This window comes from Thalassophryne amazonica, chromosome 9 (genome assembly GCF_902500255.1).
Source record: "Thalassophryne amazonica chromosome 9, fThaAma1.1, whole genome shotgun sequence".
In the NCBI taxonomy this organism is placed as follows: Eukaryota; Metazoa; Chordata; class Actinopteri; order Batrachoidiformes; family Batrachoididae; genus Thalassophryne; species Thalassophryne amazonica.
The window spans coordinates 67,040,413-67,055,133 of NC_047111.1; the positions used below are offsets into that span (position 1 = coordinate 67,040,413).

General features: G+C 39.7%; 1 protein-coding gene across 2 annotated transcripts in view; it reads right to left on the minus strand.

Moving 5' to 3' along the window:
- The window catches only part of LOC117517304 (short transient receptor potential channel 4-like), a 147,170-nt gene that overhangs the window by 89,004 nt on the left and 43,445 nt on the right, over positions 1-14,721 (minus strand). For both annotated transcript variants that reach the window (XM_034178285.1, XM_034178284.1), the window contains one exon: positions 2,351-2,491. In XM_034178285.1, coding sequence (XP_034034176.1) covers positions 2,351-2,491 — 141 coding nt within the window. The remainder of the gene's footprint in view (positions 1-2,350; positions 2,492-14,721) is intronic.

Here is a 14,721-nt window from a genome sequence, read left to right on the forward strand (position 1 = left end):
CCTCTCTTCATTGGCTTCCTGTTAATTCTAGAATAGAATTTAAAATTCTTCTTCTTACTTATAAGGTTTTGAATAATCAGGTCCCATCTTATCTTAGGGACCTCTTAGTACCATATTACCCCAATAGAGCACTTCGCTCTCAGACTGCAGGCTTACTTGTAGTTCCTACGGTTTTTAAGAGTAGAATGGGAGGCAGAGCCTTCAGCTTTCAGGCTCCTCTCCTGTGGAACCAGCTCCCAATTCGGATCAGGGAGACAGACACCCTCTCTACTTTTAAGAGTAGGCTTAAAACTTTCCTTTTTGCTAAAGCTTATAGTTAGGGCTGGATCAGGTGACCCTGAACCATCCCTTAGTTATGCTGCTATAGACTTAGACTGCTGGGGGGTTCCCATGATGCACTGAGTGTTTCTTTCTCTTTTTGCTCTGTATGCACCACTCTGCATTTAATCATTCGTGATTGATCTCTGCTGTCTTCCACAGCATGTCTTTTTCCTGGTTCTCTCCCTCAGCCCCAACCAGCCCCAGCAGAAGACTGCTCCTCCCTGAACCTGGTTCTGCTGGAGGTTTCTTCCTGTTAAAAGGGAGTGTTTCCTTCCCACTGTCGCCAAGTGCTTGCTCACAGGGGGTTGTTTTGACCATTGGGTTTTTTCTGTAATTATTGTGTGGATTTTGCCTTCCAATATAAAGCACCTTGGGGCAACTGTTGTTGTGATTTGGCGCTATATAAATAAAATTGATTTGATTTGCTTATAATTGATGTAGCAATGAGATCAAGTTCACTATGATTTTGTAGCCAGTGAACCATAAAAAGAATAAAATTAAACACTTGTTTCAAAAATGATTCATAATTCATTTTCCCCACTGTTATTTTTCTGTCATTTAATTGATTTTAAAGCAAATCCCATGTTCTGAATTACAAATATGCATTTACTTATTACTACATTATACTCAATATGGTGTATATGTGCACTATACAATATACGGAAAAAAAAAATTCATGCATCTGAAGAAAAAACATGTTTCTGAATTTTAAATAGAGCAAACAATTTATGATAAGAATGCTCAGGATGAAACACTGAGCAAAATAAATGACTACTCTTTATAGTTAAGCCTTTTTCTTTTGAGTGAATTATCCCATGGTTTTACAAAATATGTTGATCAATTCATTATTCATTTATTGTGAACCATTGTTTTTTGTTTTTGTCTTTGAGTAATTATGCAACCAGCTGTAAAACTGCAACATAATTAGGTTTTCTGTCAATGTGAAAAAGGTCTGTGATTGTCTCTCATAACCTCATATAGTAGTACCTTATTGCTCTTTTAATTCTCCGCATTGGACTGTTTTTTGTATGTATTGAAAATTAATTAAAAATTAATATCTGAATATCATACTTTTGGGTTTTTACTAATATAATAATGAAGAAAAACTGGGTTTGATTTGTATATTAGACCTCATAGCATATGGTGCTGCTGAGAAAAAACTGTTAATGACCAAGAATAACTTTGATTTATTAACACTATTTAATAATAATAATCAAAAAACCTTGGTCTTGTAAAAAACATTCTAACCCAAATACATAAAGAAATTTTACATATTCATGAATGCCAAATTCAAGGTAAATCAAGGTGAAATGGCATGGTCTATTTTGAAGGCCACAGGTGACTTCTTACTCACAGTAACCAATTCAATTCAGTGTATTTATACAGCACCAAATCACAACATAATTGACAACAAGGTGCTTCACGTGAGTAAGGTCTGAACCTACCCATCCCCTGAGCAAGCACACTGCCAACAGTGGTAAGGAAAAACTACCACAGGTGTTTAAGTTTATTTTTTATTATTATAGGAAAAAACCTGAAGCAGACCAGACTCAGTGATGTGACTGTCTGCTTTTACCATACTACCAATAACAGAATAAACCACACACAGAAAAAAGTACAGTCATACATGCGAAGACTGAAATGTTGCAGCTATGCAACCATGCACATATAGATTCCAGTTGTTGCGATGACTGATGGCTCAAAGGACAAATGTTCAGCGTCCACCATGGGTCTATCATCTCTAATTCAAGAGTTACAAGCCTTGGAAAATTTGCCTCTATCTATTTGCATTGAGCAAAACTTTTGACCTTATGATTTGACCTTGATCTTTGACCCCTTAAACTGAAAGGCTGTTAGATTCATCCTTGAGGGTGTGATTTAATCTACAAAACTTGGTTAAAATTCCTCAATTAGTTTTAGAGATAACAGATACATGGTAAAAACAATAAGCCTTCCCACAACTGTCAGTAGCCTTAATAAGCTGAAACCTTGCAGAGCTCCATGTAAATAGATAATGTGGTTTACTCACCTCATGTGGCTGAGGCATTGACACACCTTTCTGCACCAGAAGCTTGATAATTTCATAATTGTTTGTGTGGGCGGCGAGGATGATGGGCGTGATGTCAGGGGTGAAGTCAGAGAACTGCTTGTCCAATAAGATAGGAGGAACCTTTTTTGAGGAGAGACAAGAACCACAAAATAATGAATAACATGCACAATGAAGGAAGTGCTGTAGCAGAACACTCTTATTCTTTTTGCTCTTGCTTGCCTCTACTGGTGGTTGGCTCTCACTGCGGTATTGTATCACTTCCTGTTCCGGAGCACAGCGGTGTTTTGCTGTATAATCTGCGCAGTTAGATTGATCTAGTTACCTAGATAATGATTTGTTTCACAGTGTTATCTTCACGTGCCTTAACTAAAGCACTCCCTCTGCTGAATCACCTCTAAATTATTTACACATTATTCACTTTGTGTGTTTTTAGGAATCCGCTAGCTTAGCGCAGCTACTAGCTCTTAGCCGGTTTAGCATGGTGGCTTCTCCTGTCTCTCCCGCACTTTTCTGCTCTGGGTGTGAAATGTTTAGTTATTCCTCGGCCTCCTTTAGCAGAAATGGTACTTGTAATAAGTGTAGCTTATTCGTAGCTTTGGAGGCCAGGCTGGGCGAATTGGAGACTCGGCTCCGCACCGTGGAAAATTCTACAGCTAGCCAGGCCCCTGTAGTCGGTGCGGACCAAGGTAGCTTAGCCGCCGTTAGTTTCCCTCTGGCAGATCCCGAGCAGCCGGGAAAGCAGGCCGACTGGGTGACTGTGAGGAGGAAGCGTAGCCCTAAACAGAAGCCCCGTGTACACCGCCAACCCGTTCACATTTCTAACCGTTTTTCCCCACTCGGCGACACACCCGCCGAGGAACAAACTCTGGTTATTGGCGACTCTGTTTTGAGAAATGTGAAGTTAGCGACACCAGCAACCATAGTCAGTTGTCTTCCGGGGGCCAGAGCAGGCGACACCCGGTTACGCCAATCAGAGGTCACTAAAATTAACATTGAATCGGTGTGTAACTTTGCAAAAACAATGTCGGACTCTGTAGTTTTCTCTGGGCCCCTCCCCAATCGGACCGGGAGTGACATGTTTAGCCGCATGTTCTCCTTGAATTGCTGGTTGTCTGAGTGGTGTCCAAAAAATGAGGTGGGCTTCATAGATAATTGGCAAAGCTTCTGGGGAAAACCTGGTCTTGTTAGGAGAGACGGCATCCATCCCACTTTGGATGGAGCAGCTCTCATTTCTAGAAATCTGGCCAATTTTCTTAAATCCTCCAAACCGTGACTATCCAGGGCTGGGACCAGGAAGCAGAGTTGTAGTCTTACACATCTCTCTGCAGCTTCTCTCCCCCTGCCATCCCCTCATTACCCCATCCCCGTAGAGACGGTGCCTGCTCCCAGACCACCAATAACCAGCAAAAATCTATTTAAGTATAAAAATTCAAAAAGAAAAAATAATATAGCACCTTCAACTGCACCACAGACTAAAACAGTTAAATGTGGTCTATTAAACATTAGGTCTCTCTCTTCTAAGTCCCTGTTAGTAAATGAAATAATAATTGATCAACATATTGATTTATTCTGCCTTACAGAAACCTGGTTACAGCAGGATGAATATGTTAGTTTAAATGAGTCAACATCCCCGAGTCACACTAACTGCCAGAACGCTCGTACCACGGGCCGAGGCGGAGGATTAGCAGCAATCTTCCATTCTGCACCACTCTGCATTTAATCATTAGTGATTGATCTCTGCTCCCCTCCACAGCATGTCTTTTTCCTGGTTCTCTCCCTCAGCCCCAACCAGTCCCAGCAGAAGACTGCCCCTCCCTGAGCCTGGTTCTGCTGGAGGTTTCTTCCTGTTAAAAGGGAGTTTTTCCTTCCCACTGTTGCCAAGTGCTTGCTCACAGGGGGTCATTTTGACCATTGGGGTTTTTACGTAATTATTGTATGGCCTTGCCTTACAATATAAAGCGCCTTGGGGCAACTGTTTGTTGTGATTTGGCGCTATATAAATAAAATTGATTGATTGATTGATTGATTGATTGAATGATTGATTCTGTTTTACATAAGTGTATGGAACAAATTATTGTGTCAGTGGCCTTTATATCCTATGATCCAGGGTTGCTAAATAAGATGCATCAGCTATGGGTACAATATTTCTTACACTTATGAGATCTATATTCCCTGACCACTCTAATAGGCACACTTCTTATGCTTTTCATTAAAGCCCATATATTACCAACCAATCACATGGCTGAACCTTATTACATTTAAGCATATAGACATAGTCAAGAGGATCTCTAAGTTCAAACCAAGTATCAGATTGAGGAAGAAAAGTGATTTAAGTGGCTTTGAATGTGAGATGGTTCTTGAGTAGGTTTGAGCATTGTAGAAAGTGGTCATCAACTGGGATTTTTTTCATCTAACTACAACACCAATTCCAATATTTGCTCATTTTGAAATGGATGCCTGCAACATGTTTCAAAAAAGCTGGGACAGTGGGATGTTTATCACAGTGTTACGTCACCTTTCCTTCTAACAACACTCAATAAGCAAAGACCTCCTGTTCACCTCAAAGTATGGCACAAAGTCTTGATGAGGGTGATTAAATGGGATACATGTAACAGAGATAAAATGTTTGATTAATTTCACCAAAATGTTTTTAATGTTTATGTTTAATCTAAGCCACCTGGTGGTAGTGAGGCACAACTGCATGTTTGAATTATTAACGTGCACTCTGATTTTCCACTTAAGCTCTGATGCTGGAGAAGGTCGGTGCGGTAGAGCTCAATGGAAACTACTTTTAAATTGTTTTCATCTTGAGTTGAACCCTTTTAAAATATATGTAAATACCTTATTAGAGTAAATTGTTATACATCCCCTATGTTTTTATTAAAATAGACACTTTAAAGATAAGATTTGTTTCTTTTTTATTCCTAAACAACCACAGTTGTCCTCACTTGTACATACACACTAATGGGAAGTGTGTTGGTTGTGTTTTTAACAGGTTGGCTCAGATATATGTTTCAAAATTGTTAATCTTTGTTTTATTCAGTTACAGTTGATGTTAGTAGTTGCTAGGCAACCGATAATCTGTGTGTGTTAGGTCTCTGTTAATTTTGACTGTTTTTGTTTGTAATTATATTTATGCTGTGATTTTAAAATGTATATTTATTGTAATGACAATTTGGATAAAACATATATTTAATACTGTACGATCACAAAGTGCAGTTAAGATGTGAAGCTGGAGAAGCTGCAGTTGGCCTCACTTGTACATTGAGGCTTTTCAGGTTTCAAATCCCGCAAAACCTCGGAGAGGTCACCGCGCTGCGAGATCTCAGTAACATTGAGAACTGCATTGAGACGGTCTGATCACGCTGCACTTTAACCGCTGCACACGGACAACACAATTAACATCACAACATAAAACTATTTTTATATTGTGCCTAAAACTCTTGTGAATATATTCTCTGGGTTTATAGATGCTGTTACTGCGTTTATTTTATGTAAACATGCGAGAATCACAGGCTGTCTCTCCGTTATTTTCAATGGGAGCTGCTGTGAGCTACAATCGCTTCCTGATCATGTCGTTCTGGGGAAAGTGAAGTTTGCTCTTTAACGTCTTGATTATTGTTCTTTACAACACTGTTTGTCCTCTTTGTTCCAGACTAATATATATGTCTGAAATTCGGTTTGAGCTTATTAAATTCCACGCAGATTAAACGTAGCAGACATATTTTTTGTTATAATTGTTTTAGTACGTTTTCAGGGTATCATGCAGCAGTCTCTTATTAACATGATGAAAAGCATTAAAAAAATACATTTTTGTAGTATAATATTCATTTACAATTGTCATCGTGTGGATTCTCTATGTTGTTTTGAATGCAGCAACTCTCTGGCACGCAAGGGATTATGGGATACGTGAAACCCTAAATACACACTAATGGGAAGTGTGTTGGTTGTGTTTTTAACAGAGTCCAGTCACATTTTATTTTTATTTTTTTGTGCTCCCGTCATGAAAAGATTAACATTTTTGTGACGGGTTTTTTTAAACTCACTATTACTAATCCCACCCCCACCCTCCGCTTCACTTTTAATTTCGTGCAGCCATCACAGAAAGTATTAGAATGAATTTGTGCTGCCATGACGAAAATGAGGCAGAACCATTTATATACATAAATACACATATATGCAACTTGTTCTTGCAAGACAGATAGTATGTAGTGCATGAGTCAACATGGTGTGTGTGTGTGTGTGTGTGACCCCCATCCACCCTTCCCGATCAGTCTACACCATCCTACTCAAAGCCAAGAGACAACTTCTATCAGGAAACAACACGAAGACAAACAAGAATGAAAGACAAGTGGCGACAACAACAACCATGAGGTGATGAAAAGTGAGACACCAAGGAGATGGGACCCCAACAGTACAACATACCGGGACAAACAACCACACATGAACAAGCAGTGACAGCAACAGTCTGTTGTCTAATTAGTGAGCATCCATACCCTAATCTAGGATACCAAAGTCTTGATCCGCATGAGAACACCCAAAACCGAATTGTGGTGACGGCCACAAACACCTAACATACCACACACAGAGATCACAGCTAAATATGCGATTACTACTGTGGCTGGTGTGTTGGGCCGAGACAAAAGTACAGAACCTTACCATATGACGTGGACCACTCTGGTATGTCAGGAGCTACACGGTCGACTGCATGCAACAGATGAAAATGGGTCTAGGATGCAGGGCCCCAGGAGAAACAAGGAGAAAAAGAAGAGTACAAGAGCATAGGGGCCAAGAAGGGCACCCACCAGAGCCACCAGGGCGGCCCGATGAACCAGCAGGGGAACAGCCCAGGTGACAACAGAACGCACCCCCCGCCTCACAGAGACAAAGGAAGCAACCCCACAAACCAGGGGAAGCACACAGGGTGCCGGCGTAGGCCCACAAGTGTTTCATGTATTTCAAAGAGAATAATTATCCTTAGAAATAACCTCATTCCACCTGCCCCTCTTATCACCCACTAAAGCTAAGCCCTTTGGCTATTCCCATATCAGCCATTTAGAATACAGAGCTGTCGGCTGCAGAGAAGCAAGCCAGTTTTTCCACTTTAATTGAAGGCCTATTATCTGATTCTGTGGTAGGAGAGTTGGGACCATAAGAGATAGTCATGAAATGGTTGGAGGATAAAAATATGATAGGTGAAGGGCTATTTAGCATTTTGTTAAATTGAGGATCGAAGGGAATATGGAGCTCAATTTTGAGTGCATGATTCAGGCCCTGTGCCTAATTACTCGAGCTGGCTGAAAAATGATTACAAGGGACAGATAAAATTTGACAATACTGAACAATATGGCAGTGCAATAAAGAAAGAATTTCCAACAGCAGCATTCTACACAATACAGCAATAAGCTACACGGGTCTGCCAATAGTCACTTTATTCAAATATACATACACATGCAACAAATTCAACTCAGCACTGATTCCAGGGTTATGTTTTGCATTGCACTGAAAAGTGATATTCTGTAATAAATGTCTGATCAGAATTATTTGATTAGCAGTATCAACATCCTTAGCATTATTATATAGCATTATTATGGGGTTAAAATAAAGTCACACTGACAAGCATGAAATAATAGACACTGATAGCTGACTTGATTAGAAGGCTGCAATGCATGTTTTCACACTATGCTTATCTTCTGTCCAGTTGTTCATTATCTCCTCTGGCTTATCCCGTTCATGCCTGTGGAATGGCTGGAGTCAGTCCCAGTACAGACTGGGTGAAAGCCAGGGCACACTCTGGAAAATTAAAAACTAAATATGTGGAGTTGATTCCAAATAGTTTAAAAAGGGTAGTGAATGGACATCATTACTTGAGGCCATCAAATATGTCCGTCCATCCATCTGTCTGTCTGTCCTCAGCATAAGTCCAGTCCTATTACTGCCAGACTCTTGAAATTCAGGGAACATTCTTGGGACACAGACCTTGGACAAAATCAAAAATGGCTAACCTTGACCTATTTAAGTGAAAAGTCACATTCTGTTTCAATGTGTTCGGTTTTGTTGTTGAGGGATGCAGGTGACAGCCAATCAGAGTAGAACTGCACCGTGACGTCAATCGCTGATCTCTTCAAAACCGCATTTTGTGCATTATATACATGTTTCTCATATATTATGTAAAAGCTAGCAAGAAATAAACACTTCTAAAACTGAAAACGTTGTTTTTGGAACCTATTAACACCGCTGAACTGCAGCCCAGTCTCACGTTTTTTTTTTTTGTTTTTTTTTTTTGTGTGCTCCTGTGACGAAATGAGTCAAATTTTCATGACAGGGTTTTTTAACTCACTATTCCTAAACCTACTCCTACCCCGACCCTAACATTAACCATAACCTAATCTTACTATTTCCCCCCACCCTAACCATAACCACCCCGACCTCCTCGCTTCACTTTTAATTTCATGCAGCCATCACGGAATGGATTAGAATGAATTCGTGCTGCCATGACGAAAATGAGGCACTTTTCGTCACAATATCACGAACCAATAGATTAATGTATATTTCGTGCTGCTGAATCACGACTTGCCGTGAGACTGGGTTGGTATTTATGAGACATTTCACCAAGGTTAGCATGGTGATGTCACTTCCTGGTATACCTACTTGCTAACAGCTTAATTTCTGGTATATTATGTAAAACCTAGCGAGAAATAACACTTCTAAAACTGAAAACGTTGTTTTTGTAACCTGATTTCTGGAGACATTTACAAGACATTTTGCGAATGTTAACTTACACGCTAACTTTCCCTAACTCAAAGCTAACTTCCTATAGAGTTAAATTTGTCTCATTATTAATACGTGCAAAGGCACAGAGGGTGATGTACAAATATTCCTTGATTTGCAAAAATGATGATTTGATTTGTACATGTACAAGTTATATGTAAGACAATAGGATCTTAATCATGAATTAAACAACTGCAAATTATAAAAAACAATGCTCATACAGCCGAAGGTATTTTAGCATTGCGTTATATTTTTAAACTGGCAAGGGACTCAGTATAGCAAATATCTGTACATCCACCAAAGCACAACATATCAACCCCAACTCATATTCCAATGCTGACAACTCTGTAAGCATTGTCTTCCTGATCTTGGTTTTACATTGTCATGTCATATTCGTGAAGTAGTTTTGGCATAATCCTTAAACGTCTACAAAGTGAATTCCTGTTCCAGAATCCGGATTCAGATCCAGATCATCTCCAAAATTTGATGGAGTCGTCCAAGGCCTAACACCAGTGTGTGGTGAAAATTTGTTAAGTACTTTTGATGTAATCCTCAAAATCTGACAAAGTGAAGCTTGCAAACTGAAATCTTGATCCAGAATCCGGATCACCTCCAAAATTTAGTGGAGTCTTCCATGGCCTAATATCTATCTGTGGTGTAAATCTGATGTGAATCTGTGAAGTACTTTTGATGCAATCCTTAAATCCTATATAAAGTGAAATCTTGACGCAGAATCCAGACCCAGTGACACTGACCGAATGGCCCCCCTAAAAATCGTGTCACCAGTGATTCATCGATTATCACCTCGTTTCTCCTTAAAACTGCACTCCAGTCATCATCATCTGTCTCAGCGTCAGATGTCTGAAGCAATCGTTTGCACATAAATTCAGCATTATTTCATAAGAAAACACGGGAGAGCGATCACAGTGCCGCAGCAGCATGTCCAAGTCTGACGTGCTGCTGCTGTACCTACATCATTTCAGAGGGTCAGTAGCAGTTCTTCTATTATTGCCTTGTTTCTTCTTAAAACTGCCTCGTTTCTGCTTAAAACTGACTTTAGAATGATTTAAGAGGTTTTACTTTGTAATCTGATAGTCAATAATCACGTTATTGCCTTTGACTGCTTTGGCTGTAGAGAGTCAGACTCAGAGTCAGTCTCAGAAACGTGCAGTGAAGGCACAGTGAAGACAGGGCGGGCAGATTTTTAGGGGAGAACGTTTGGTCGGCGACACCGGATCACCTCCAAAATTGAATTGAGCCTGCCATGGCCTAATATCTATCCTGGTGAAAATTTCGCCAAATCCGTGCAGTAGTTTTGACCTAATCCTGCTAACAGGCAGACAGACAAATAAATGAACGCAGATGATTTTATTACGTCCTTGACAGATGTAATGAAATCATTCCTAGGATTCTGAATACTATAGAACATTGATTTCAGCTGTAACTCAAACTGGAGTAATAGACAGAAATAAACTTCAAAAGAACAGAGCTGACTTTGGAACAGTCTGGAAAATCTGTGACATGAAGTCGTGTTTCACAAAGCACATGGATTGAATAACCCATAGACCTTGTTCACAATAGAGGAGAGAGGAGATGAAATAATGCACATCACACAGTTTCAGCGGTGCACAACAGGCAGAAGGAGCGCTGGCTGCAAAATGTAAAGCTATGATCATAGCAGGGAAAACAAATGAAATTATGTACTTATACTCATCCATGTCAGGCATATTTACGTCTCATATCAGAAAAATGAATCTCCCATCAACATTTTGGTTAAAAATGCAACATTTGCATCTGCTGCATGTGAGACTGCACAGTGCTTTTGTGTTTGTGCTTTTGTTTTACTGTGCTCATTTTCAAGCCTCCCTGATGGATTTCACCTGTCAGCCTGCATGATGGCTAACATTGCTGAGATAAAGCATGTACAAAATAGGGCATTCTGCAGCTCTTCTTCCAGAAAAAGTACCAGGAAAAAAACAAAACAAAACAAAAGTACATCTATATTGCAGACACTCGGTGCAAGCATGTCTGGGATGATGTCATGCTCTGTGGATCGTGCAGGTATGAGGAAGAAGCATTCTCTTACATCGGCATGTTTGTGGAAAAATGAAAGGAATGACACATGATGCTCAAAGATCTGTAAAATCCTCCTCAAGCGGACGGTGCTTTTAACCCAGCTACTTTTGCCTCTAACCAGATACATCTATTTGAAAGAGAATAAAACATGAAGCTGTTTAAAACTCTGATAACTTGCAAAATTCTAATCAACACATCTGTTGTGTGTTGGGGGGGGGGGTTGGCTGGCCAAGATATTGTTTGTGTGTTTTGTGTATACTTCGGGTGGTTTGTGGGGGGCGTGTCTGAGGCTGTGATGATGGATGAAGCATCTCTCACCCTCCACTGTCATCATGCCAACCCCATGCACCTGATGAGCAGTTCATGTGCAGATCTAGAGGACTACCAGCTAAGGAGGATGCACCTGATGAGCAGTTCACGTGCAGAGCTAAAGGACTACCAGCTGAAGTGGATATCCTAATGATGTACTACATTTAAGCCATGACTGCTCTGTGTAAGGTGCTGGGGACTCAACCTTGTTACTTCTGTGTGACGACCGTTTGTCCAACACTGTGACGCCGAGGATCACTCCAGGTTTGACGCACCGTGCCTGTTAAGGAGACGGGTGAGGGACATGCTCCATCAGCACACCTCAGAGGTAACTAAAGCTTAAATGACTTTGAGTAATTAACAGTAGTAATTTGGCGTCTTGCATGCAGCAATATTTGAGCTACTCTGATAATTGTGTAAATTCGCTCTTCACAGCCGTGGCGTGCGGATTGATGGTCCTCCACAGGCTGTGAGAGCTGTCTCTTTAATTTGAGTCTGAAGTAGAACCTGAATGTGTTTGCTGATGGTGTGAATCCTAAACAGTATTTGTGTGAACAGTGACTTACCTCACCTCTCGTCCTTAACAGGCGCTGTCCGATTCATTAACCACCTGGGGGGTGCCGGCGGGAATTTCTGGGTCTAGAACTGTCGGGCTCCAATCCCTTGGGCGCTAGGAAGAGCGCGTCGTCCTCCACCCCGCCATGCCATTAATTCACCTTTTGTTTATACTCATGAAAGGGAAATACTTGATCTGGTTCATGGTTCAAAAAGTAAGAAATCGACTGATTTTAATAATTTGGATATGGCTTTATTAAAAAAAGTTATTGATTGTATAGTAAAACCGTTCAATTATATTTGCAATATGTCACTAAGTACTGGTAAATTTCCTTCTCAAATGAAAATAGCCAAAGTAATTCCTCTGTTTAAAACTGGTGACAAACACACATTTTCTAATTATAGACCTATATCACTCCTGCCACAATTTTCCAAAATTTTGGAAAAAATATTTGCTAAAAGATTAAATGATTATTTACTGAAGCATAACATCATTTGTGAAGAACAATATGGATTCAGAAGGTCTCGAACTACATCACATGCTTTGATGGACTTTGTGGAAAGTATAGCAACTGCAATTGATAATAAACAATACACAATAGGTGTTTTTTTTTATTTACAGAAAGCGTTTGACACAATTAACCATGGAATACTATTAAGTAAACTGCAGAAATATGGAATCAGAGGTCTGGCATATGAATGGATAGCTAGTTATTTACAAGGCAGATTTCAGTATGTTCAATTCAATAATACAAATTCTGAACTCAGGGATGTCACATGTGGGGTGCCGCAGGGCTCAGTGCTGGGTCCTTTGTTGTTTATAATCTATATAAATGATATAAGTTGGGTGTCGAGTTCACTGAGATGTGTCCTTTTTGCGGATGATACAACTGTGTTCTGTAGCGGTGAAAATCTTGAACAGCTTCTGGACATAGTGGAGAAAGAACTGGAAAAATTTAAGGTTTGGTTTGACGCTAATAAGTTGTCACTCAACCTTGGGAAAACTAAATGTATTATATTTGGAAATAAACAGGCACCCAAATGTAAAAATTTAACTATAAACAATAAGGAAATTGAGTTAGTAACAGAGAATAAATTTTTAGGTGTTATAATTGATAATAAACTTAGCTGGAAACCACATATAAATTATGTGAAATCAAAATTGTCAAAAACTATAGCCATTTTGTATAAAGCCAAAGACCTACTGCCGCAAGAAGGGTTACTTACTTTATATCATTCTCTGATGGTACCATATATGACATATTGTGTTGAGTCATGGGGAAACACTTACAAATCAAATACCAATCCAATATTCCTTTTGCAAAAACGAGCCATACGAATCATCTGCAATAAACAATATCGTTAACCAACTCATTCTCTATTTGTGTCTTTAAATTTATTAAAATTCATTGATTTGGTCGATTACATTACAATTCAAACTTTATTTCGAGCAAAAAATTAAGCCTTACCGAGACATGTCCAGAGTCTGTTCCGATTGAGGGAATCCAGATATAGTTTAAGAGGTTGTGCAATTTTTATGAAACCACCAGTAAGAACAAATGTAAAGGGTTTTTGTGTGTCTGTGGTTGGGGTGAGGAAATGGAACAAATGTTCAACAGAGGTTAGAATGAGTAGTACCTTAGTGAGATTTAAGAAACTACTCAAAAAGAACATTATGTCTAAGTATCATAAAGAAGCAAATATAATTTGATTTATATGGAATGTTCAATTTATAAGTGGGACTTATTGTATATTTGAATGTGTGGGTATGTATATGCGTATATAGATATGGGTAGGTGTATATGTATATAAGTGACTGTGTATATGTATGTAAATATTTATGTTTGTAAAGTATATACGTATGTATATAGGTATATGTGGCACAGCCCAAGCAGAGGGTCACCCCCAAGAGCCTGGTCTGCTTGAGGTTTCTTCCTTATAGGGAGTTTTTCCTCACCACAGTTGCCTAGTGCTTGCTCTGGGGGTTGGTAAGGTTAGTCCTTACTGGCGTAAAGTGCCTTGATTCGACTTTCTTATGATCTGGTACTATATAAATATAATTATAAGTGAATAGTATATTGATGTGTATGTCTGTGTGTCGACATGTAGTAGTGAATTTATATTTATGTAAATATGACTGATTAGAATTGTTGGACTTGCACTAGCAGGGGTGGGCGCTAATAAGCTTTGCTTCAGCCCACACCCTTTCGGACTCACTAGTTTTGTCTGTGTTTGTTTGTGGAATTGTTCATTTTTTTCTATTTTAATATTTTGTGTGCCGAATTAAAAAATATATATATATATATATATAGCACTTGTAAAAAATCTGTTTTCTGGAACCGCTCTCTGTTTATTTAGCGCTGGGTCCTTGTCAGACGCTGGTTCGCTCCTCAACCCGCGTCCATACATAACAACATCATTCAATTGGCCAATTCCAGCAAAAGCATGAAAAATATCCCCATTAATGTTGTGAGGGCCACTGAAGAGGAGGTACTGCTGGCCCACCACCACAAGTTGGCGCCCTGCTTGAAGTACGGGCTTCAAGCATGAGAGGGCGTCGGAGCGACCGGGAGTGACAGCTGTCACTCATCATCCGTACCAGCTGTCACTCATCCACTACTCAACACCATCACCATAAA